The 25034-nt window shown below is 44.4% G+C and overlaps 1 protein-coding gene across 2 annotated transcripts; it reads left to right on the top strand.

The window, feature by feature from the left end:
- Positions 1-5603: 5603 nt before the first annotated feature.
- xpo1b (exportin 1 (CRM1 homolog, yeast) b) lies at positions 5604-23854 on the top strand. 2 transcript variants are annotated; one of them, XM_053875395.1, is made up of 25 exons: positions 5604-5970; positions 7031-7162; positions 8568-8669; positions 12186-12258; positions 13065-13126; positions 13650-13694; positions 14810-14991; positions 15873-15921; positions 16000-16119; positions 17241-17369; positions 17440-17598; positions 17672-17869; positions 18689-18827; positions 19427-19608; positions 19680-19836; positions 19927-20090; positions 20156-20290; positions 20389-20572; positions 20734-20840; positions 20931-21125; positions 21353-21521; positions 21674-21808; positions 21889-22048; positions 22111-22207; positions 22396-23854. In XM_053875395.1, exons 2-25 carry the CDS (start codon positions 7037-7039, stop codon positions 22540-22542), a joined length of 3216 nt encoding a protein of 1071 aa, XP_053731370.1. In that variant the 5' UTR covers positions 5604-5970; positions 7031-7036; the 3' UTR covers positions 22543-23854. The 2 variants fall into 2 exon arrangements, with proteins under 2 accessions (XP_053731370.1, XP_053731369.1); XM_053875394.1 differs by having other exon boundaries at positions 20389-20581.
- The last annotated feature ends 1180 nt before the right edge of the window (positions 23855-25034 follow it).

Here is a 25034-nt window from a genome sequence, read left to right as displayed (position 1 = left end):
CTTGAACACCTAGGCGTCCACATTGTGAACAGACGTGCGAGTTTTTGGATGGAACTTGCGTCCTTCCTGTGCTGAGTTCGAATGACCTCCCCATGGGCGTGAAGGAGAAGCTGGCCATCATAGGTAGGATCATTAAAACACTATAATAATAGATAGATAATAGATGTCACAAATTGTTAAGCCCTTTTCCACCGTAAACTTTGACCTGGTTTTGGGTGACAGGCGATTCCGGGACATGCGCCCCCTACCGGCCTTAAAGGACCGCCACACTTACAGTTGGACGTCATTTTTAATTGAGCTTCGATTATTGTCACAAGATGACGGCGAAGTCACTAATCAGGAAATGACAATACAAGGGGTCAGAGGTCGAACAAAGTGTGAGAGTGTCAGTGGGTTTCCCTAATGTGTGCAGTCTTTACGAACAAGTTACCAAAGTCACAACCGGATTCTTCGTTACAGCCTAAAATCTTTGCTGGCAGAGTTTTAAAAACAGAGAGTTTTGAGTTGCAGTTACGTTACATGTGGCAAGTTTTCCAGTCCTTCCAGCAGGTGTCGCTACAGGATCACAAAGACGAACCTCATCACAGTAGATGTCGCTGTTTTCTGTGCATAAAATGTTCTACGAGAAAGCATGAACCAGTGATTTTTTTTTTTTTTAAATAAATAATTGATTAAAAGGTCCTAAATCAATTGTATGGCGTTATGTGGATGCCGTAATCTGTGCTACTGAAACCTTCAAAGTCCACAAGCATGCGGCAGTGTGTGCGCGAAACATGCCGTGTCACCCTCAATATGCATCAAAACAATATCAGCTACCATGATTTATGACGCTTCAAACGGCGCTCTTTGGGCAATAATCTTGGTCAGCGTGAAGATGACCAGAGAGCGCCATCTACTGACACGGTTTTATTAAGCCCTGTCCCAGATACAAGTCAAAAAGTCTCTATAGTCCAAGTCGAGGGCAGATGACAGAACTCCTGTTTCTCTTGGGCAGAAGTGACTGTTCCAGAAATATGTGCAGGAAAAAAAGTTTGTAAATGTAAATACATAAATCATGAAGAACCTGAGTCGCACAGACGTAGTATCGGTATGAGAACCTTCTGACGTCTCCTGACAGGCTGAGCCAGGGGTCAGGCCTTGACTAATCCCTCCTGACCACCGCCTGCAACTCAGCCCCTGGTGTGGTGCAGTGATGAAATATGTAAATGGACTACCACGTCCCAACCAGACAGAACAAGATTTAACCAGCTGCGGGCCGAGCCAGGGTGCTGGCCTCCAAACTTCACGAGTATGCAACAATAAATTCCAGCACTTGACTCAGAGAGCGGAGCTCGGCCGACTTCTTCTGATCTCACTGACCCAGAGAATATTTCACTTCAGTTCATTTGGTTACGAGCAAAGCAACCTCTTCACTCTCTGCTCCTCTTTGCTCTCAGGCCTACAGCTCTTGAATCACATGCTGTCATGTAAATGATAAACCATGGCAGCTTTAAGATGTCACGCCACAAGAGCGTGGTTAGCCCCACAGATGATTTTTAGGTGAGTCAGTTCATTTGTATTTTCAAAAAGCAACGATTATAACCTCCTCTCTCACGGAGTCTAGGTCAGGGACTGAAGATTAGGTTAGATTTTGTGCAGACGTTGGACAAGATCAGTAAGTCAACCTCTCTTTTGAGATGGTCATAATGTTATGGTCTGTGGTGCAGGTTTTTTTTTCAAAAGAACTTCATGAATCAATAATGAAAGTCCTCCTTACATTCTACACAAACTGAGAATCAGTGTTGACAGGGGAAATTCTTTCTGTAAAAATGTAAGCTTACCTGTTTGGTTAGCGCATGTCTTATACGTTGTATTTTCCAGGCTAGCGCTGATTCTCTATGATCCTGACAGCCCTGACCCTCGCCTCTCATCAAGATGGCTGGACTCATGGACCCACCCAACCAAACCACTCTTCTGACGCGTCCACCCACCGACAACCAACTGACCTGTCTTCATCTTCTCCCTTCCCACCCAGATGTGCTCTCTCTGACTTTTTGCTGACTAAACAACCAACGAAATGGGAGACCGCATGACATACCTACTACCTATTTTAACCTCTTACCTTACCCAGTAAATGTGAAACAATCGACCAACATACTCTAATATCTTCCTACCTTTGTGCCATTCAACCTTCCACAGAGATGATGACGGACCAACTGGCCCACCAAGTGGAAGAAACAACAGCCAACACATTGGCCAACCAACCTCCCTGTTGGTCAACAACTCTGACTTCATACCTATAAACCAGCACATGTTCCCCTAACCAACCGTGAAAAAACTCAACAACGCATGGTTCAATCTACAACTGTCCTACACATCCGAAGACCAGCCAAGCTACCACATTATCAGCAGAAGAACTGAACCACCCCCGCGTACCACGTTCATCCCGCCACCAGGTTCAGAATTTGTCACATAAAATAACATTGGCTACATCTAGTAACCCTTCAATAAACATTTGAATGCACATCAAGGACTCTCAGCTTGACAGTCTGAAGGACAGAGTGTGTGGACCAACACATAATAGGCTTAAGCATCTTGTTTGTTAATAACAAGAGCTGTAGGCCAAGCGTCTGACCCAAGAACAGCTCCGGTCCAGGACAGACGTCTTCAGTAGAAATCGATTTCACCGTGTGATCATGTGAAATATTCAGCAGCAGAAACAAAACCTGAGACGCTCTTCGTTGGAGTGATTGTGGATTTAAGCGGCAACAACACTTTCCAGAATGGTGTCAATCAAACTTGTGAAAGGAAGCCACTCCTACTCTAATATTTACTCTGTTGTCATGTGGAATACCTGCAGTTAGGAAGGTAAACATCGACATGTATGATCAAAGTCATTCTCCACCCCACTTCCTCTGGCAACCCCCAACTGCACCACATGTTCAGTGCTAACTAATAATTCTACTAATGTCGGTCCTTTTTCTGGGTCTGAGAGAAGCACAGAGCTGCCATAGATCTTAACTTTGGATCACTATTATTTGGAAAGGTCATGAATAGCAACAAATGGACATTACTAATGATTCGGTTATTGACAGGGCATTGTGTACATTAAGAACATTCCAGTTTTCTACATGTTGCACAAAATCTTTGGTATTTGAAAATGGGACCAAAATCAACATCGGACAAAATATGTACATTCACAATTTGAAGTTGTTGACCATCTCCAGATCTGCCACTCCAGTCAAGGTGCTTACATAATATATCATTTATTGTTAATGTATCTTGATAAAAAAAATTAAAATGTACATATATTTACATTTAACAACTTCTGATGAGGTGATTTGTCGAGAGGAGATGGAGGAGAAGCAGAGGAGATGAAGCCATGATGTATGGTTTAGAGCAAAGGTGGGCAATTTTATTTCCTAAAGGGCCATATTAGAAACTGTAACAGTTGTGAGGGGCCATCATCAAAAGAAAGACAGCGATGACTACAAAACATGATAGAAAAATATCCAAAATACACACCTAAGTAACAAGGAAAAAATGATTACATGTAATTAAAGATATTCAGAAGTGCAAATATGCCAGGAAACTTAGTGAAATATTTCATTTATATGCACTTAATTTGAACATAAATCAACCATGGACTAGACGTTCAAGATCAAAAGGCAATATATTTCAAAATATACTTTCAGTATTCACTATATTTTGAGGAACAAGAAAAGCACTAAAATGGCCGATGAAAAGAAGAAATTTTTAGTCTTAAAACAAGAACATGCTATATTTACTGCTGAAGTGTTGGTGGTGACTAAAAGAGGAAGAACAAAAAAGGTAGAAAAATGAGGAGATATTAGTTAGAGTTTTAGTCTGATGTCTGAATGGGCCACGAAAATACAGGCCGCAATATCGGGCCGCACACTTTGCCCAGGTCTGGTTTAGAGACTCACAGTCATAGTCAGGGATGACGACACACTTAATGTGAGTAGGCGTGGCTAGAAAGGACAAGATCAGAAGTGAGTGTATCAGAGGGACACAAGTTTGGAGACACATGGAAAATGACAGAAGAACAGCTTTGATTTCTGCCTGCTGGTGTAGCCGACGCTGGTTACCACTTTTGCATTGCTGTACGGTGAACCACATCATGAAACGAATCAAAAGTCAAAAGAAAAGATCACAGATTTAAAGAGTGTTTTTAAGAGCGTGAACGGTTTGCAGCAGTCATCCAGCTGAGACTCAGACTAAAGCTGCCACTTGAAAGTCATGATGGTTGCGTGCATCTTGACAGAACCTATGAGTGAAATGGCCGAAGCAGGTGAAGTGTAGGTCCCTGAAGTGGCTGTTGTGTGGCTCAAAATGAATAACCATATCCTGCATGTATGGATTGTGAAGTAACTCCAGCCGATGTCAGATTGCCTGGGGGCACTTAAAACCAGTCATTCAACAATTTTATTAAACAAGATCATGAACAGAAAGTACTGGGCGATGTTCTGAATGGTTCACGTGAACTAATGCAGACAAAACTGCATGTTTATAATGTTTCACAGCAAACCACGTGTGTGCCAGAGAGGTGCACGGTGTTGCTGGGTAAAGACTCTAAACGCCCTTCGACAAAAAAAAAAAAATCCTCGCAGTGACTTCCGTGGGTTGTTCAGTCTCCACTCCACCAATATCCAGTATTTTTCCATCAAGCGGCGCGCTCCACCACGTGAGCGCGCAGGCAGAGACGCTGCTGTCATGCTCGCACACTGAAGCGGTCCGGCCGCCGCACCGTGCCCCTCTGACAGCACCGTGCGAGTCCCGGCTGCCCCTCTCCTCCACCATTTAATCATACAGTGACCAGGGATCGCAGCGGTGCCCATGTCAGGAACCCGATGCCGCGTTAGGTCGCTCTTCTAACCCCATGCGTTCATGATCGTGTAACCACGCCCACTCGTGGCTGGTGGAAAATTACCAGCTTACAAGCAACAGGCAAGTGAATAGCCCATTCCACAGACCATCTACCTGCGTGGATCTGTGTGCGAACGTGTTTGTGGCGCATTAAAGTGTAACTCCGAATCCCATTTATCTGTATTTGATCCAGTTGCGTTTAACAGGGTCATTTATACTCCAACACACGAATAAAATCAGTGTGCTGCTTTAAAGTGAAACCAGAACTGTGGTGACAAAACGTTGAATATAAACCCGTTTTGAGTCCAGTTTCATTCACTCTCTTTACGATATGACGGCATAAAGTGACAAAAGCAGAGGCGAAGGTCAAATACAGCGGTGCGAAATAAGTGATTTGAGTGTTTCGTGATCAAGTGTCTTGGAGGGAATTAAGAGCTGTCCATTCGCTTTGGGAGTAGTACACAAGTTTAAGTTGGAGGAAAGCAATCACGCTCTGCGACGGCGATAAAGTCGAAACGTGGGTTGTAACGGCGTCTGAACGAGTCCGCTCTGCTCGTTGGGAGTCTGCCCTCTTTTCTCTCCGGGCGGAGAGGCAGCGTGGGCGCTGGAGTGAATTGAAATAGACTGACGGGGTGGCGAGCCAATGGCAAAGCACTAGGGAAGTCTCTGTCCCGCTTTTATCCAATCAACATGCTCCATGGGCGTGATCTCAGTCCAAACTTTACGCGGCGCCATCGGCTGAAAACTAAACCGAGATGGAATCTCCCAGTCTGAACCGGTTTCAACCGGTTACGAGTTAGTGGCTTGAGAGAGGAGAAGAGGCGCAGGCACACAACCTCCACGCCGCCCCGCTGGAAAATCACCAGGAAAACGTATTATTAAGTGAATTAAGGTTTACTTTGATTCGGAAACATGTACCGGAGCGACATATTCGTGCCGTGATAGTCGTTCCGCCGTCATTGGTCCGCAGCAGCCCGTCATCCCCGGAGCTGTGTCACCGCTGCAGAAATCTTCTTTTAAATCATCCTCGAGCTTGAAAACACTGACTCTTGAAGGGTTTCCGGGCAGACGCCACTTTTTTTCTGTCAGAGCCTCGGACTTTTGGTAGGTAACTGCGCTGAAGTGCTGCCGTGCTACGTTAGCAATTCGGCTAAATGCATCTAAGTAGCTATAAGTTGTGTGTCGATGTTAGCGTAATGGCGCTCTAATTCAGAATTGTTTATTTGGAAAGGCTCGCTTTGCTGCCTACTAGCGTGTAGCTCTTAGCGAGGATTAGCTGTCCGGCCGAGAAAGTGTTGTAATAACGCTGAGGTTCGGGTCGCGTACCGGTGGAAGGTTCGACTGACGGAGTGAATGATTGAATGGATGCCTCACCCACCACAGCATCCTCGCGCGCGCGCGCGCGCGCGTGTGTGATGAGCGGGTGTCAAGTTGATGTTGCTAGGTGCTCCTCACTCGCCAACTTCACCCATGTATGTCCGAGAAACGAAACTGAAAATCGTCACACCTTTGGCTCTAGTGAGTCCATTCAGACCCTTACTGAAGTCAGGCACGAGTGGGAGTGGTTGTTGTAGTCTGCGCGGGTGATCCGCATGTCAGCTATAAATACAGCCACATCAATAATGCGTGCTACAAGTCATTCAAGTCGTTGGTCAACACTTCCTGATTCATTATTCATTCTCTGTCTTGTCGGACCGAGGTGGCGAGTGAGCTGCCTCACCTGCAGATGTAAACATTGTGACGTAGACCTGTATCTCCCACACGTGGTTCGGATCACCTTAAATGTATTTAAAGACTCTTGTCTGCGCACCTGACCGTGACTTGATCAGGTTCAATCCGAGGCTGGGCTCAGTGATAACATTGAGCTGGCTGTTCAGTTCACTATGGCTGGTGTTGCCTTTATGATCATGTTATTATACATGTCACAGCCCTAAGATTGAGATCAGTATTTACTGTTAGCCAGGGCCCTGGTCACGTGCTTGTTCGTCACTGCCATGTTCTGTAATTTGTTGCAACATCCACTCGCCCACCGCTGCGGGATGCAATAGAGATGTTTGTGACATGGTCAGCTGTTTGGAATTGTTTCAAAACATGATGCTCATGACTTTGCCTGTTGAATATGTGCTCATGACCCCCTCCACCCTCACTGCTGTCCTTGTTTCAGAGCTCTATGCCAGCAATTATGACAATGTTAGCAGACCATGCAGCACAGCAGCTGCTGGACTTCAACCAGAAACTGGATATCAACCTGCTGGATAATGTGGTGAACTGTCTATATCATGGGGTGGGACCACAGGTAAGTCATCCAACAGATAACACCGCGCACTTGTGTTCTCAGCAAAATATGTGTGAAATTGGTAGAGAATGCATTCGTAAATAGCACATAACCTATGGCCTATATTGTCAAAAAACAGTCACCACGATTGTCCTTATGACTGGTACAATTAAAACAGATTTCACTGACTATTCTTAATATATTATGTGCAGATACAAGGAACAGTGTACTGAGTCTATCTCATTTTACACTCTCAAAGTGTGCTGCTAGTTCAAAACTGATTTTATTAAGGTTTATTTGCTTGCAACATTGATACTTGATGTAGAATATCAGAGATAGTGAACTGTAAAATGACATGTTTCACATAATGGGATTGTACTGTAACTTGGTCTAGTTTCCAACTTGTACTCCTAATGAGGTGTAAACAATGTAAATGTTTACTTCCCAACACTACAAAAGAAGATTTAGACTGGTGATTGATTATAGTTTCAAATCCTTGAGGAAATAGAAAAAATTGGAGAAAAGAGATGTAGGTGAATTATCTTTTTGCGAGGTTGCGTGACCTGTCATTTTGCCATTCATAACCTGGGACCTTTTTATTAATCACAATATAGGAAGTAATAGAATGTGACCCCAAGTGAAGACGCATCCTTGTCGTTGTGTCCGATCAGAAGGATTATGAATTGCATGTCTGACTCGTAGATACACAAAAGAAGTTTATGGAGTTTGGGTTGCAGGAGGGCACGATCTAAGGAAGTCATGTGGACAGAAGTCCATGATTATGCAACGTGATTAAGTGCTGGTGAAAGGAGTATGTAATCATCGATGGAAGGGGAAGTGGCTGAACAAAAATTCAGGATCTAGAAGGGTCCACCGATTTCATTTTCACAATCTTGACATCACATTCTGAGATTGCAATATCTTTGTTTGTCATGCCATGGTTGATGCAGCATTATCTTTTAAAATGCCAAAGTCGCAGGCTGAATTTGCAACGCTTGTCTATAGTTGTAACTGTCATCATGAGTGGTCGGTAAGAACAGGGGCTCATGAGCCCTCCTGATGCGTTGTCTCAATGAACCAAGTATGGAAGGTTCTTCAAATAGATCCAAACATGGAAAATGCAGATCATAAGCTGCTTTAGTATAAATGAGATGAGGTGGACCTGAGATGGAGACAGTGCTGAAGGGTTACCCTGTACAACCCTGTGAGTCACACTGGTACTCACTACACTAATCCTTTTTGACTCCAGGTTAGGATTGACATTTGCATAGTTTGGCACTATTTGACCTCCACTCTCTGTGGAGAGATGGTGATTTTGTTAACTATTCCACATTTATGAACGCTAACAAAAGCATTACATATTTTTACTCCATTTTTTGGCTGCAATGCTACCTGGGAGTTAACGTGTCCTTGTTTCCTATTACAGCAGAGAATGGCACAGGAAGTGCTGACTCATTTAAAGGAGCATCCTGATGCATGGACAAGAGTGGACACCATCCTGGAGTTCTCCCAGAACATGAACACCAAAGTAAGATGGACTCAGAAACACTGGTGGTGGAAAGTAAATCTGCTGTTGCTTTTAGGAAGGAGTTCTTGGAGTACCAACATGTGCAATACAACCTGTAGCCATCATAATGATATTGGCCTTGTAATTTTCCTGAAATTATTGTCATGTGGGCATAAAATCAAAAGCAAAAAGGAGTAAAGAAAAGACACACGTCAACTGCGTTCCAAATTTGGAAACGCATTCCATTTGACTTACAAATATTTCACATGCACGATCCTGAATACAATTCTCTCATGTTCACTCACTCATGTCTGTGCTATTCTGGTGGAACTAGTACTCACACACAGGCTTGTAATGTAACGCACACTACTTTAGCGACTATGTCTGCCAAAGAACCTGAAGGGTCGTGCACCAACACACTTGGCTCTCACTGATTCACAGAGACTAAAACAATTGAAACACTATTTATATGGGTTCATGTCCATCAATAAAGTATACGTGTTGGAGAATCTGTTAAAAAGGCTGTACTCACGCAATATGTTATTGTATGATATTGTCGTCTAGGATGCGGACTCAGAATCTGATTAGCCCAATATTTAGGAATGCACCTTTGCAAGACCAATATGAAGTGATTCCTCGAAACTCTACTAACTGCTATGCTTAATTCACTATGCGTAAATTGTGGACAGAGGTAATTTGTTTAGGATAAACTGTGTAGGCTTAATGATGCCATGAGGTAACTGCATTGTCCTGAAGTAAAGGCAACAGGGTGATGCTAAAATGCTGTCCGAATAAAACAAGACTGCATTAACTTCAACGGCCCTACAACCCACTTTCGTTTAGATGTGGCAAAAAATGCTAATCCTTTGGACAAAGGTCACATTTGATGAATACCTGTGCACGTTTGGACGTGACCGTTTTGGACCAGAGACCCCGCTGCGAAGCTTTGTGATAAACTTGAGCCATGTATTGTAAATTTATGAAGCATTATTGAACTTCAACATACATGAAGTGATACATCATCAACTTCCTGAAAGTAACAGTTGTCTGTTTCATCTGTGCTTGGCTGTAAGATTGACCTTTAACACTGACATCTATTACTAATGTCTGAGTTGATGTATCAACCCGTTTCATTTTTTGTAGTTTAAATGCATTATCTGCCAAGTTAGGCTCAGTAGAGGAAAAGAGGAGACGAAAGGTAAAAACCTCTTGACTTCTGCTTCTTTTGATCTGTTGTAAAAGTGCATCATTTCTTTCTAGACGCACTTAAACGATTGGGCTTTAATTTCAGTGATAATTCCAGTCATCATATTGAAAAGAAATGTAATTCAAGATGTGACTATTTGATATTAACCACGATGTTCCATTATGTTTATGGCTTGTGTTAGGACCAAAAGGGGTGTGTCATCGTGTGCACCATGACACAGCTAGGCTTTGGCGGCAGGCCTCCACAAGGTCTACCCTTTTTTAAATTCCCTTTGACTCAATTCTGTTCATTGGTTTGAATGCTTCTGTTTCATTAGTGAGCCAGCGACAGAACCAGGTTGATTATACAGAGGCGGTGACTTGTTTTCACCTGTAGGGACCATGCCACTATCTCAATTACTTCTTTCTAACACTTCATCAGATTAGATTAGGGATTATTTCAGGTTTGAAGGAATTAGTGTTTTCCATTCTCTGTGATTCACTGGCTTTTTAGAGACCGTTGCAGGTCCCTAAAGCTATGAGCAAATATGTTTTTTTTTTTATTGTTTATTGAAGATGTTGATCTTGCAGGGAGACTGTGTTTTGATTCAATCTCATCTCATTAGGAGTCTAAATTAGTAATTAAATGCGGTTAACTCATTGTTTGAGGCGGGGAAAAGGACTAGTTCTTGTCATTAACTATGGTGCTGGATTCTGCATGGTGAGCGGGAACTTAAGAGATTCCAGGTGAATGGACTTTCTGTCAGATCTAGAAACTAGCAGGTAGAGCTAATACTTTTCCACATCTCATTTGCATGTGGCCCTGTATGGATGTTTCTCATCCACATCTTAATCGGAGAGCACGGCTCATCCCTGACCAGAATGAGACTCCTGTGTGGACCATTAAGTTCTCAGGATGCTAGAATAATTTTCACCTCAGTGGCCTGGGAATGGATGATATGCAGATAAGGACTCACTTATATCCAAAATACTTGTCTGTCCATGATCCCTGCAGGTGAACAGGTCTAATTTAGACACAAATGATTTTTGGTTTCGTGCGTCCACGTAGCTCACCCTGAAAAACGACCAAACCTGTGGCTGGTCTTGCTGTTCCTAATGGCACACCAGTAAAATGGATTGCTGAGGGTCTGTGCGTTATGGGGTCAGTGAAAGGCGAATTTGCGTCCTCACTGTACTGAAGGTATTTTTTTCTGGTGGAAGTTTTTTTCCCCTCATTGTTTGTTCTGATGTCGTGCTGCAGAAAACTCCTGCTAGTGCTGTCTGCTATATCTACTTTGAAAATGAATTATCTCGAAACAGATAACCAGCCATGTAAACCCGTTAGCGAGACCTTGCAAGTTTCATTTCTCAAGTATTTCAGTTCAAGACCAAAATAGATTTTTCCCAAAGCACACAGACCCTTTATCAATTCCATTTATTAACTTTAAATGAGTGACATGGTCCTGGGTTGGGTATCTTTAATAATTTATTTTTATGCGGCTAGTTCAAAAATCCTTAATGTCAGCTCATTGGACATTATATTTATCAGTTAAACGACATGAGAACTGAACATGAGAATTCACATCACCACCAGTTCCCTCTACTTATCATGTTGGAGTGGTGCATAAACATGAATATCTATCTAAAACCAATAAAATAATTCTTAAAGAGCTGGAGAGCCGATGCAAGATATTAAAGTGTGCTCTATATACTGTACATGTTTGTATATTATCTGTACAAGTCCTGCACCAGTGACCTGCACTGCGCAGCCAACACAATAGGATTCTTCTGTCCTAAACAGATGCGTCATCAACTTTCTTATTAGATGAGTGTGAATCTGAGTTTGTTTTGCTGCTTCACTACATGACCACAGTCCTGTTCATGTTCATGAGGCCTTCCTTTATGCTTCAGCACAGACACTGTCGTAAGTCCATCAGAGAATTGAGCAAGAATTCACACTAAAGTACCAGTCTGTGATATCAGATGCAGCTGTTGATGCCCAACCCTCCATGGTTTCTGTGATTTAGGTAAAGATGAAGTGCTTGTTATATCACAGGGAGCATTCACCTCCCCTCAGAGCAATTGGAGCCAAAGCTGGTTAATGGCTTGTTTTCTCTTTGTGCTGTCTGGTCTGGTGTGATGCTGGGAGAAACAGCAGGACCACTGCAGTGTTCCAGCTTGACGCTCATACACATTTAACAAACAAATCCCAACAATTCTGCATGATGAACAAAGAGCTGATTCGATGAGTTGTATCAGGCCGGTCCACTCATTCTTATTATTTGTGCTGTTATTGCTCAGAGCTTGTGTGGAGCAGCTGTTCTAATGCGTCTGTCTCCTTGCACATTACAGTACTATGCCCTTCAGATTCTGGAAACAGTTATTAAAACAAGATGGAAGATTCTACCCCGGAATCAGTGTGAAGGTAAAGTAGCATCATTTTCTTTCATCGTGCAATCTGTCCCTCTTGTCAGTGTTGCGAAATGTTGTGACGTGCGGTTGCCAAGTCGAGCAGTATTCCCCCACTAAGCATGCTGGTTTGTTTTCTGCACGACTGGCTCGTTCTGGCAGCTGCAAAATGGTTAGAACTTGGACTGGAGCAATTGTTTTTGGAGCGTAAACGACTGAGGCCCGTTTTTATTTTAAGGCCCAAAAGTGCCGTTTGTTGCTGCTAAAATGGCTTTCAACACGTGACAGTTTACTGTGATGTTCATCGACTTCTCGACAATTTTCATGTTGTGGATTGTTCAGCATCTCTTTCATTTGATCTTCTGTCTTTTATTGGCGTTTGCGATACATCAGGGAATATTGACTGTTTTAGCTAGGCCATGCCCAACCAAGAGACCTCCACTCTTAATGAATGATGGAACTATACAACAACTACGGCTGCAACTAAAGACTGTTTTGGTAGTTGACTAGTCATCGACTATCGATTAATTGGTATTTGATGTGTACGGGTCATGAACGTACCAACATGTACGGGTTAGGGTAATTAAAAAAAACTATGTTAATTGTTGTAAACCCTTTAAAATTATGTTTTGAAACTTGATATTTGAATTTTAATTGGTTCAAATTGTGTTGTGAAAGATATCGTCCTTTGATGTTTCCTTCGTGACATGTTCTCTGTTCTGTTTTGTTCCATTGTGTCTTTATCACCTTGATTCATTAGGTTTGATCAAATATGTTTGGGTGCGTTTAGTTTCATGTTGACGTGTTTTTTGTCTCCTTCAGGTATTAAAAAGTATGTTGTTGGTCTGATTATCAAGACATCTTCAGATGCTTCCAATGTGGAGGTGAGTGGAATGCACTTGAAATATTTTAGCATAACAAATATTAAATATTAAATCTCCAACATCTATTCCAACATCTAATTTTCATGTCTAGTTATCCTGTCCTTAAAAAGTAGAAGATAAATTTACCCAATTAAAAAAAAAATATATATATATAAAATAAATTGCCTGCATGTCTCACCATTTTTTTGCCACCTATGTGTAGTTTAGTTTCTGTCCGGAGGTTCTGGACAAATAAGCACAGTTTTTTTTTCCAGAACTATCCAAACTCATGTTCAGTCATAGTACTTTCCCTACTGTGTTCGCTGGCTCTTTCATATACAGCCTCACATCAGTTTAGGATTATTGTCAACATCCTGCTGAGAGAGCAGTTTTCTAACTTCGCTGCAGGTGCATCATTAAAAGTCCTAACCTGAGCTCATTAAACATTGTCAGTCTGTGCTGACCAAGAATTCTGGCTACATTTGTAAAATAATATCTATAAGCAATATCTGCTTTGTTTTAACTGTTATGTTCTCCTTTCCAGAAAGAGAAGGTGTACATTGGAAAGCTGAACATGATTCTTGTTCAGGTAAGAACCAAATGGAACTTTTGTCAACTGCTTATACATTTGCACTGTATGCAGTTTATACTGTGATATAAAATAAAAGAAAACAATTTTAAAACAAACTTAGGGTTAAGAATTTTTCGAGAAAAAAAAATGAAGGGAGGAATGACAAATAAAATTGCTTATGCTTGACACCTCGTGTTTTGTTATCTTCTCATGGCTTTTTTAATGTTTGTTTGTCGCTGAAGATACAACCCCACACATTGTTGTCTTTTAATTCCTCATGCATTTTTAAAAGTAGCTAAGATGCAGTTGCAATGAAGAACAATGATATGCTGCAACAATTCGCGCCTAAGCGTAAACCTAGTGCTGGAACCTAAGTGGACTGCATAAGTGATGGGAGATTACACATCGCCTGTTTTGGGTCAGAGTGGGTAACCATACCAAAGAGGGGGTTCCAATGTTTTCCAGCATAAACACGTGTTTGAGAACAAGTACATTTGTCAACATGCTGAGGTATCTGGGGTTTTGCACTGCTGACATTAAAATGTGGAACAATTTGATACTGGTCGTTACTAGAACAGGAGGGTTCCTGGCATCCACTATTATTGCTCAAAGGGTTTTTATGAACAAATGAGAAGACATGCTGCTGCACTTTAATGGCTGCGAAGAATCACATTTTTATGTGTGTAATGTCATGCCGCCAGTGAATATAAATTCTGCAGATCTAGTCATATCAAATCCTAGACTGAAGAGTGCACACTTTTAGCTACATGTGTATTGATGGTTCAGTGAGCGGACCTCTCAGCAGCTCCACCAATGACTCTGCATTAATGCCAGTGAGGATGAGTCACTGCTGACGTCAGCCCTGCTCACACTGCTGTGGCCTTCAGGCTGTAGTGCTACAGATTATACGCTTGTTCTCAAGAGGCTGCGTTTTTAATGTCTGTTCACGTTTGTCACGTCTCTACCTGAGTCGGCCTCCTTCCAAAACACACTCACACACTGCTTCTTTTTTGCAAAGTGACCGACTTCGAATTGTGAGAAGGAATGTCTATTTTTAGCACGGCTGCCACAATAATATTTATGCAGAGACATGTCTCTGGTGAATCATCTCAGACTGATATGTGCTTGTGCAGATCTTGAAGCAGGAATGGCCCAAACACTGGCCCACCTTCATCAGCGACATCGTGGGAGCCAGTCGGACAAGTGAGAGCCTCTGCCAGAACAACATGGTGATTCTGAAGCTGCTCAGTGAGGAGGTTTTTGACTTCTCAAGCGGTCAGATGACCCAGGTCAAAGCCAAGCATCTAAAAGACAGGTCAGCACTCTTGACCTCACTCTTTATGTGTAGAGAATCTGACATAAAACATTAGGATGAAAGACGCATCTGACTGAGGTTTTGACTGCTGCCATCTCGTGCTTATATGCAGAGACCCTCAAACTGTATTTCATTTAGACATTCCCTTTTAGTTGTCGCACCAGTCTTTAAGTTTTGTATGGATACAATATATCTTTAGGGTTATCTTTAGTGCATTTGTCAACCATTGCTCATCGCTGTGTTTTGATGAATAAAATAAACATTGAAAGTGGAACACTTTAAGTTCAGAAGAATCCTGAGTTCATTTGTAGAGGAGAAACAAAAAGAGGAAACAATGTTTTTGTGGATTAGGTATGAGTCATCCCGGGTATGTTTGGTACAGTGTGTTTCCTTCAGCGTCTCTAATTTATCCAGGCATAATGACTATGGCCAGTGGGTAACCCTGTTTTATCATCCTAACAAAGCGCAATCAGGTGCTTGCTGAATTATACGCATGCATTCTTGGGGATGTTTTGCTCCACATTTGTAATCTCTCTCTCTTGGGTGTTGTTATTGTGATGCATGATGTATCGGTGACCCATTTTTCAACACTTTTGGTGCTTCATCAGCACCAAGTCTCAGGACAGCTGTCGGATGTTATCAATGATACCTGACATTTAATGACATCTCTCTCAGCCTTGTCTGAGTTGTTGTTAGTTGACACAGAGAAAAGGCATCACCTGTATTGTGTTTTGTCTTTTAAGTGTAATTTAGTATTTTGCATTAAATGTCCTGATGTTTCATACATCTTTCCTGCCGCAGTTTAGGGCTTTTTGTCAAGGTGATACTGGTGCTGTCTCCAGCACAATACATGGTCTGATGTCTTACTTTGTTTCTTGCAGCATGTGCAACGAATTCTCCCAGATATTCCAACTCTGCCAGTTTGTGATGGTACGTGATCATTCCCAGTCTATTAAACTGTATCTCCTCAGCCCCTTCACTGTCTATGAATAATTTCTTTACATCTAGGAAAACTCCCAGAATGCCCCTCTCGTCCACGCAACACTGGAGACGCTTTTACGGTTCCTCAACTGGATTCCTCTGGGCTACATCTTCGAAACCAAACTGATCAGCACTCTTGTGTATAAGGTCAGTCGGCTGTTATGAGTATACACCTAATAGTGTGACACCACATGGACTCATTATTTGATGTCCTGATAAAACACTCTTGTTAAGCCATTTAAAATACACATTCATTTTGATGTTATCTATGATCCAACAGTTGTGTCTGGCCATTACTAAAGGGTATCATAACTGAGACAAATGCCATTTATCTTGGCTTTTGTCAGTTCTGTAAAAAACATAACTGGCTCCTATTGGTCAGTGGCACTTGTTAATAAATGAACGCACAAAAATAATCATGATCTGTCCATTGTTGGGACAGAGAGGGTGATACGTTGCAGAAATGATAAACGTCGATCTTCCCACAGACAATAATATTTTTGTGGATTTTGCTATTTACTGTAATTTGCTGAATCTGTCTTTGATGAGGTCTCATCACAAATCACCAAAAAGCTGTAGCCACCCTTATTTAAGTGAATGGAATTTTCATGGACCTCAAAAGTCCAGTACCAGGACTGGTGATAGGAGGGACTATCATATGAGACAAAGGGATACAAAGAAGCCCTCAGTTAAAGACAGTTTAGCTTTGTCCCAGGGCAGACTGGTACAGCACTCTTTTTTTCCAAGGTCTTTATTTTTATGAAAACAAGTTGAAACAATTTTTTATTGAAACAAGTTTAAATGTTCCACATGTCAAGACTCTTATCTCTGTGCTAAGCTGTTAGCATGAAACATTAGCATGAGATGAAGATGGAAAAGACTTGATCTGTCTCATTAATACAAACCCATAATATCAATTTACAAGAATCTTGTGACTGAAAATTAGTTTTCAGCTTGGAATCAATGAGTAACCAACATGTCTTAGTTGGGTAAAATGCTTTTTTGATAATACTTTCCAGACAGTGTAAGAACTAAACACTGCTATAATCAGCTGCAATGTGAAAAGGAAAATGCCTTATCTCCAATTGTAGTCATGGAAAGAGCTGATTTACTCTCCCGTCAGTATAAATAGAAATACCGTCAGACGGTCCAGCACTCACTACAACAGAGCACACCATGTGTCATTGATGCAGTCTTCAATAGACCCAACGCCAGCTTCAGATTGTTTTGATTGTCGCATTCATCCACTGTTGACAAATCTGTTTCAGTTCTTAAACGTGCCCATGTTCCGCAACGTGACCCTCAAGTGCTTGACAGAGATTGCCGGTGTAAGTGTGAGCCAGTACGAGGAACAATTTGTCTCGCTCTTCACACTGACCATGTGTCAGCTTAAACAGGTGGGTGGACATTCTTACATCTCACTGTCACCCAGAGGGCTAGGATTGATTCTTGTCACCGTCTGCTCAGATGCTTCCTCTGAATACGAACATCCGTCTGGCCTACGCCAATGGGAAAGATGACGAGCAGAACTTCATTCAGAACCTCAGCTTGTTCCTCTGCACCTTCTTGAAGGAGCACGGGCAGCTCATTGAGAAAAGACTCAACATTAGGGAGACGCTAATGGAGGTGAGCTGATGTCCTCACAGCTGCTGCTGCTGTGCTGGGGAAACTCCTCCCTGACCCACTTTTTGCCCCTCAGGCGCTCCACTACATGCTACTAGTGTCTGAAGTGGAAGAGACAGAGATCTTCAAAATCTGTTTGGAATACTGGAACCACTTAGCTGCTGAGCTCTACAGAGAAAGTCCCTTCTCCACATCCACATCCCCACTGTTGTCTGGCAACCAGCACTTTGACGTGCCCCCACGCAGACAGCTCTACCTGCCTGTGCTCTCCAAGGTAACACATTGACTCACAGAAAAGTCGTCACGTTGTTTTTTGTTAATCTGTGATATGTGACTGACATGCAAATGATCATTTTCCTACCAGTTTAATTATTCATTGATACAAGAGTTTACTGCTATTGAACTTTTTCAACTTAATTGAACATCGAGGGGTCAGGAAGTAGTGACTTGAGCTTACTGATCATCACAGCCCCTCCTCTCCGAGCAATCACGGTTGCACACAGTGTGTGAATGGAACAACATAGCGGTTGGTTAAGTGACAAATCCTCTCTGGACTAAGGAGAAGTAACCTCAGAGTTTATCAAGTTTATTTCAGTCTCCTAGTTCTGGGTGTAATTCACACTGCCTATTTTACCGCTTACTTTCTATTCTGGACTTCCTGGTTTCAACGAGTGTACTTCAGACTTTCTAGTTGACCAGCTCTAATTTGTAGGTGATGTTTATTCTCAGTATCATATTTTCATGGGGGGCGCTGGGGTCTTCCGCTCTGCATTAAAATACCGGCTGCCTTCATCACCAGCTCTGGCCTGTCCTCCTCTTGGGAGCGATTATACACTCGCTTGCGACATCTTAGATCGAGCTGGCAGCAGAGCAGCAACAGGTGGTGGCCAACCTGTTGCCAAAATAACCCATTCCCCTGAAAAGCAACCAGAAATGTTTATCTGCTTGGCAAACCTGTGGAATATGTCAGGACCTGAGGTGTAAAAATAGCAGGTATACAAGTGCCCCATTGTGTCGTCCCTGGGAGTGGCTGATGTGCCAGCGGTTTATTTGATGCTTTCGGGTGATGACGGGTGTTTATCCCCTCCGACAGGTGCGTCTGCTCATGGTCAGTCGTATGGCCAAGCCGGAGGAAGTGCTGGTGGTGGAGAACGACCAGGGGGAGGTGGTCAGGGAGTTCATGAAGGACACCGATTCCATCAACCTCTACAAGAACATGAGGGAAACGCTGGGTAAGAATGTGTGTTTTAGAAGTCAGAGTTGAAGTGTATCTGATCTGGCTGATCAGCTTCAGGACGTGGGATGTTGCGCTTGATGCTGCAGCACTTGGTGGATTGCAGCCAGAAAGTATCAGCTCTCATTTCTTTTCTACCTGTAACCCACAGCTGATCAAGTTTATCTAAAATCTTAAAGGGTGCATTTTTGTATGCAGTTTGCACTTATGACATCGTGAAGGAAAGCACTTCCATATTTAGTCATGCTCCTTTCAGAAAGGTCCACACACCACGGGTGAACTCATCGCTTGGGTTGTTCAGGTTGACTCTGTAGCTGCTTGCACTTGATACACTGTCAGTGTAGTTGGCTCCTCCAGTTCTTATACATAATTATAATATAATGGCAGCTTGAACAGACAAAACCAGGGAACGATTGGATATTCACCGAGTTGGAAGGGAGATTTGCTCTTTTCCCTGAACTCTGTTTTTGGAGAGCTTTTATCTAAAAGAGAGAACCTTACATTTCCTGTAGTTTGTGTTTGTGCAGAGCTGCATCTGACCCTGACATGAGAGCACACTGCATAAGAGTAATTCTTCCTTCCCCATGTTCCATGCAGTGTACCTGACCCACTTGGACTACGCCGACACAGAGCGTATCATGACGGAGAAGCTCCACAATCAAGTAAACGGCACTGAGTGGTCCTGGAAGAACCTTAACACCTTGTGCTGGGCCATCGGGTCCATCAGCGGAGCCATGCACGAGGAGGATGAGAAGAGGTTCCTGGTCACTGTCATCAAGGTACTGTAACAGTCCTGCCACTACTGGTTCAGTCTGCGGTGCTGTTCTCTGCAGCATATGTGCTGTTGCAGGATCTGCTGGGTCTGTGCGAGCAGAAGAGAGGGAAGGACAACAAGGCCATCATTGCTTCCAACATCATGTACATCGTCGGCCAGTACCCGCGCTTCCTCAGAGCCCACTGGAAGTTCCTCAAGACTGTGGTCAACAAGCTCTTTGAGTTCATGCACGGTGAGTGTGGTCACCCGGCCACCTCCTCCTTAAAATTTGGTTCTCAATACCTGACAAGCTTATGTTGAGGTTTGTGTCCTTGTGGCTCAGAAACACACGATGGGGTTCAGGACATGGCGTGTGACACTTTCATCAAGATCGCCCAGAAGTGCCGGCGCCACTTCATCCAGGTGCAGGTGGGAGAGGTGATGCCCTTCATCGATGAGATCCTCAACAACATCAACACCATCATCTGCGACTTACAACCGCAGCAGGTCAGGCTCTACCCAACACTTGTGTCCTGGTGACCCACTGACCGCACGACCTCTGTGCTGTCCAGGTGCACACCTTCTACGAGGCGGTTGGTTATATGATCGGAGCGCAGACGGACCAGGCTGTTCAAGAGCACTTGATCGAGAAGTACATGCTGCTGCCAAACCAGGTGTGGGACAGCATCATCCAGCAGGCCACCAAGGTGAGGCTCAGGATTCAGCTCACGCTCGTGCAGGAACTTCCAGTTTCTCATGAGGAAGTCTTGGCATTCAAACATGCATTTCCTCGCTCTTCTGTCAGAACGTGGACATTTTGAAAGACCCGGAGACTGTGAAGCAGCTGGGCAGCATCCTGAAGACCAACGTGCGCGCGTGTAAAGCAGTGGGACACCCGTTTGTAATCCAGCTGGGACGGATTTACCTGGACATGCTCAACGTCTACAAGTGCCTGAGCGAGAATATTTCTGCTGCCATTCAGACAAATGGTATGGGAGGTGTGTGTGGGAATTACTTGGGTTGAGTACATCAGTCGTGTGTTTAATATGTGATCGAACCGTCAAGTGATTAGCTGCAGAATTTTGTGCTCAAGCACAGCAAGCTTGAGGACAAAAGCCTCCACTCAAACCGGACGTCTGGTGTGTTGCAGGAGAGATGGTGACGAAGCAGCCGCTGATCCGGAGCATGAGGACGGTGAAACGCGAGACTCTGAAGCTGATCTCCGGCTGGGTCAGCCGATCCAACGACCCGCAGATGGTGAGGCAGCGTGGGATGATGAACGGGGTTGAGAGAACCAAAGGAAAAAAGAAGATCTGTTGAATAACATCGCCGGACGACTCCTTGCAGGTCGGAGAGAACTTTGTGCCGCCGCTCTTGGACGCCGTCCTTATTGACTACCAGCGCAACGTCCCCGCCGCCCGCGAGCCCGAAGTCCTGAGCACCATGGCCACCATTGTCAACAAGCTGGGCGGCCACATCACCAGCGAGATCCCACAGATATTCGACGCCGTCTTCGAATGCACGCTAAACATGATCAACAAGGTGCGACTTGGTTTCAGACTTTCAAGGCTTTGCTCAGTCATTCAGATAATCAGGTGCAGCTGTGGTGACCCTACGATTTGAGGAATTCACGAACCTGTGTGCAGTGCTTTCTGTTTGATTTCTTCATGTTGAATTCTGAGTTATGAATTATTCTTAAAATGAGGGTTTCCGCTGTGCTGATGGACCATTACTGTCACCCACCATGATGGTGTGTTTTTTCCTCTTAGAACTTTGAGGAGTACCCGGAGCACCGCACCCACTTCTTCTACCTTCTGCAAGCCGTCAACTCCCACTGCTTCCCAGCATTCCTGGCCATCCCACCAGCCCAGTTCAAGCTGGTACTGGACTCCATCATCTGGGCCTTCAAACACACCATGAGGAACGTGGCTGACACTGGTACGTTCAGGCCCATTCTGGACCCGAACCGCTTCATTGTCCCTCCCTCACACTAGAATGCTGGTTATTTTTACTCTACTTACACTGATGGCCTCAGATCTCATCACAACGTTGCAGCCCCTCCACCACTGATGAGTGTCTCTGTCCCTCAGGCCTCCAGATCCTCTACACCATGCTGCAGAACGTGGCTCAGGAGGAAGCAGCGGCCCAGAGTTTCTACCAGACCTACTTCTGTGACATCCTGCAGCACATCTTCTCCGTGGTCACCGACACGTCTCACACAGCCGGTGAGTGGCCGCACGCATGGCTGTCGGTTGGGAGGAGAGTCTCCAGCTCACGAGTGTGCGTGTGTGCGCGCGACATGCAGGTCTGACCATGCACGCCTCCATCCTGGCCTACATGTTCAACCTGGTGGAGGAGGGCAAGATCACCACCACGCTCAACCCCTCCACGCCAGCCAACAACCAGGTCTTCATCCAGGAGTACGTAGCCAACCTGCTCAAGACGGCCTTCCCACACCTGCAGGAGTGAGTAGCACACACACACACACACACACACACCTGAGACTGAGTGTGTCTCTCTACTTCAGTGCTCAGGTGAAGGTGTTTGTAACGGGCCTCTTCAGCTTAAACCAGGACATTCCTGCCTTCAAGGAGCACCTCAGGGACTTCCTGGTTCAGATCAAGGTCAGTTCCTCTCACTGACAGTTCATTCTACAGATCACTAGTTGGACTTGCTGTTGAAGATCAGGTGACCCACTGGCTTGGTGGGAGCCATTGGATCTGTGGGATCTGTGTGGACCTCTGGCCTGGCAGCGTCTGCACTTGTGCTCCGGACTTCTCCCTCCTAACACCAGCTTGTGTCTGTCCTGCAGGAATTTGCTGGTGAGGACACGTCGGACTTGTTTCTGGAGGAGAGAGAGGCGTCGCTGCGCCAGGCCCAGGAGGAGAAACACAAGATCCAGATGTCCGTCCCTGGAATCCTCAACCCTCACGAGATCCCAGAAGAGATGTGTGACTGAGGTGCCGTCTGCCCCAATTGTACAGTCCAGAAGCCCGTGGCCCCTCGCTCACTGCATCACCACGCCAGTGTACATGAGTACTGCGTCGCCCTGTGGCCCCTTTTGAATAATCAAGTTTTCTATGGAGACTTTTTTGTGTAATAACTTTCCACACTTTGATCCCAGTTTGTGTTGCGTTGGTTTGGTTCCATCCGAGACTCGCATGAAGTGGCTGTGTCTCTGAGGACGACTTGCTTTCTCGACTATTCCCACACTTGTTTATATATAAATAGAGAGCGCGGCCGGACTGAGCGGGCTGTCGGTGAGGCTGCTGCCCCACTGCATTGTGGGAGAATGTGAATCTGACCGAAGTTATGAAGGCTGGAGAGACGCCACAGCTGCTTCAGTGGGGCTGGTGCCAGGCGAACTTTTGTTTTTTAGGGAAGGCAAAACCCAATATGTGCATATCATCCCAAATGTATAGCATCTTTAATAACATGGGAACATTTTTTCTTTCTTTTGTTTGTTTTTGTTGTGGGTGTGTGCGCGCGTGTATGCTGTCGCCGAGTCGACATCAGCGTTTTGTTTTCCTCTAAGAGGATTGTTGCTCACGTGTGAGCCTCCATTACTGGGATGGTTTAGGAAGAGGCAGAAGTATTTATGGGTTCTCGGTCAGTGGCATCTTTGATACTGTTTGAACTCAAGACGTTTCTGGATTGTACTCATGGATGGTTCGCCGCCGCAGCAGTGCTTCCTGACACTACCCTAGAGCAAAACCAGAATAAACCGGTTTACATTTAACTTTTCTTTTATCTGCTTGAGTTGTGTCCAAAACAACAAAAGGCTTTTCGTGCAAATCAAATGAGTTGAATTAGAAAAGAATGTATAAAATCCAAATCATCCAGAAAACCTCTTAAGCCCACAGTGCTGAGCGGGGATTTCTGCTGACACAGGCTTGTTGGGATGTCGGCGCGTTTGTGTGACGGGTTGGTGATGGAACCAGACAAACATCAGTCAGATTAGAGCAGGTGATCTGGACCACTACGTTGGGGTGGATCGTCTGAATCGTCTTTTTGATCGTGATGCGATATACCACTGCGCTGCGCTTCAAAAGTCTTGCGGACTGATCATGTGTTTGGTGAAGGCCGAAAGCTCCACAAACTGTTCAGACTTCAGATGCACCAGGATGGTAAGTATCCAGGTAGTTCTGACGGGTCGCTCTGCTGGACCCGACCCTGGTCTGTGGGCCTGAGGGGTTCAAGACAAACCTCCCTTCTCAAGGTGTTACAGTTGTTGTGAACTTTTTGAACTTATTAAAGGTGAGAATTTTATAACCCTGCCTCTGTTTGGAACTGCTTTTTTTGTCTTAATAATCCCTCAAGTTCTGATTGTAAGCTTCAGTTATGAGCTCTCGAGCTGCACTTTATTGCCCTGGAGTCGCTGACAGATTCACCGGGATTCTCCACCGACTGCTGTTCCGTCGCGTCAGTGCAGGTGAGAGCACGAGCGTAACTTATTGTCTCCTTATTTTCCCGAGACGTGCGTTCTATCTTGGTGTTCTTGTTGTGTTCAGGCTCTGGCGCTTAAAATGAGTCGGTATTTTTGTCTTCTAATAATGGCGCTAAGTTCAAAGGCAACGAACTGTTGCGAGTGAGTGAGTGAGTAACAGAAAGTGTTGGGAACTTTTAAACCTTCTTTTCTTGCATGGAGCGTAATGTTATCGACATGGAATATGTCTAACAATGACGAAGGCCAACATTCTAGGTGACGGTTTGTTTACCCAGGGACACAGCCGAGGGTCTGCCGTGTGACGTCACCGTGCGCCTCCGAGGAACGTGACGAGCAGACCGGAGGACCGTCGCTGAGGCGACGAGGTCAGTTCCTCTGCGGCATCTGTGACCTCGCGCCCCGTGACACCAGATCTGACCGCTAATCCCTGCGAACACGCTGGACTCTCACTAAAGGTTTGTGATGACGCTTTTTCAACCCCACGTTCACCGTCCGGCATGTTGAGCTGTCACCGAAGAACGCGGCTGTGACGTCACGCTCGGGGGCTGAGCTCGGTCACATGACCGTCCAACCTTTCGTCGTTATTCGTCGCCACAATTTTCAATTTCGTCAAGTTATTACGCAAAGAAACTCGAGCAGCACTTTGACCCAGATCCGCAGCTCCTCGGCCATTCAAGGCACCTGCTGTCGAGGAGTAGAGGGGACAGCTGGGACGCACGCGCACACGCTTGTACCGCCGACTCTGTGGGGACATTTCATTGACTTCCCTCAGCCTCGCACCCTCAACCCAACCATCCCAAACACATGGGTCACCTTCAGTTGTAATGACCCAGTTTTATATATATATATATATATATATATATATATATATATATATATATATATATCTCAGAATCAGAATCAAATTTATTGCCATGGTCAGTGGGGAGCCCACCAACTAGGAAAGTGTTTTGGAATAAAGTGCTGACAAAAAAATAAATAATAATAAATAATAATAAAATAAA

The sequence above is a fragment of the Synchiropus splendidus genome, chromosome 9 (genome assembly GCF_027744825.2).
Source record: "Synchiropus splendidus isolate RoL2022-P1 chromosome 9, RoL_Sspl_1.0, whole genome shotgun sequence".
Lineage (NCBI taxonomy): Eukaryota > Metazoa > Chordata > Actinopteri > Syngnathiformes > Callionymidae > Synchiropus > Synchiropus splendidus.
This window is presented reverse-complemented; position numbering and strand designations above follow the sequence as displayed.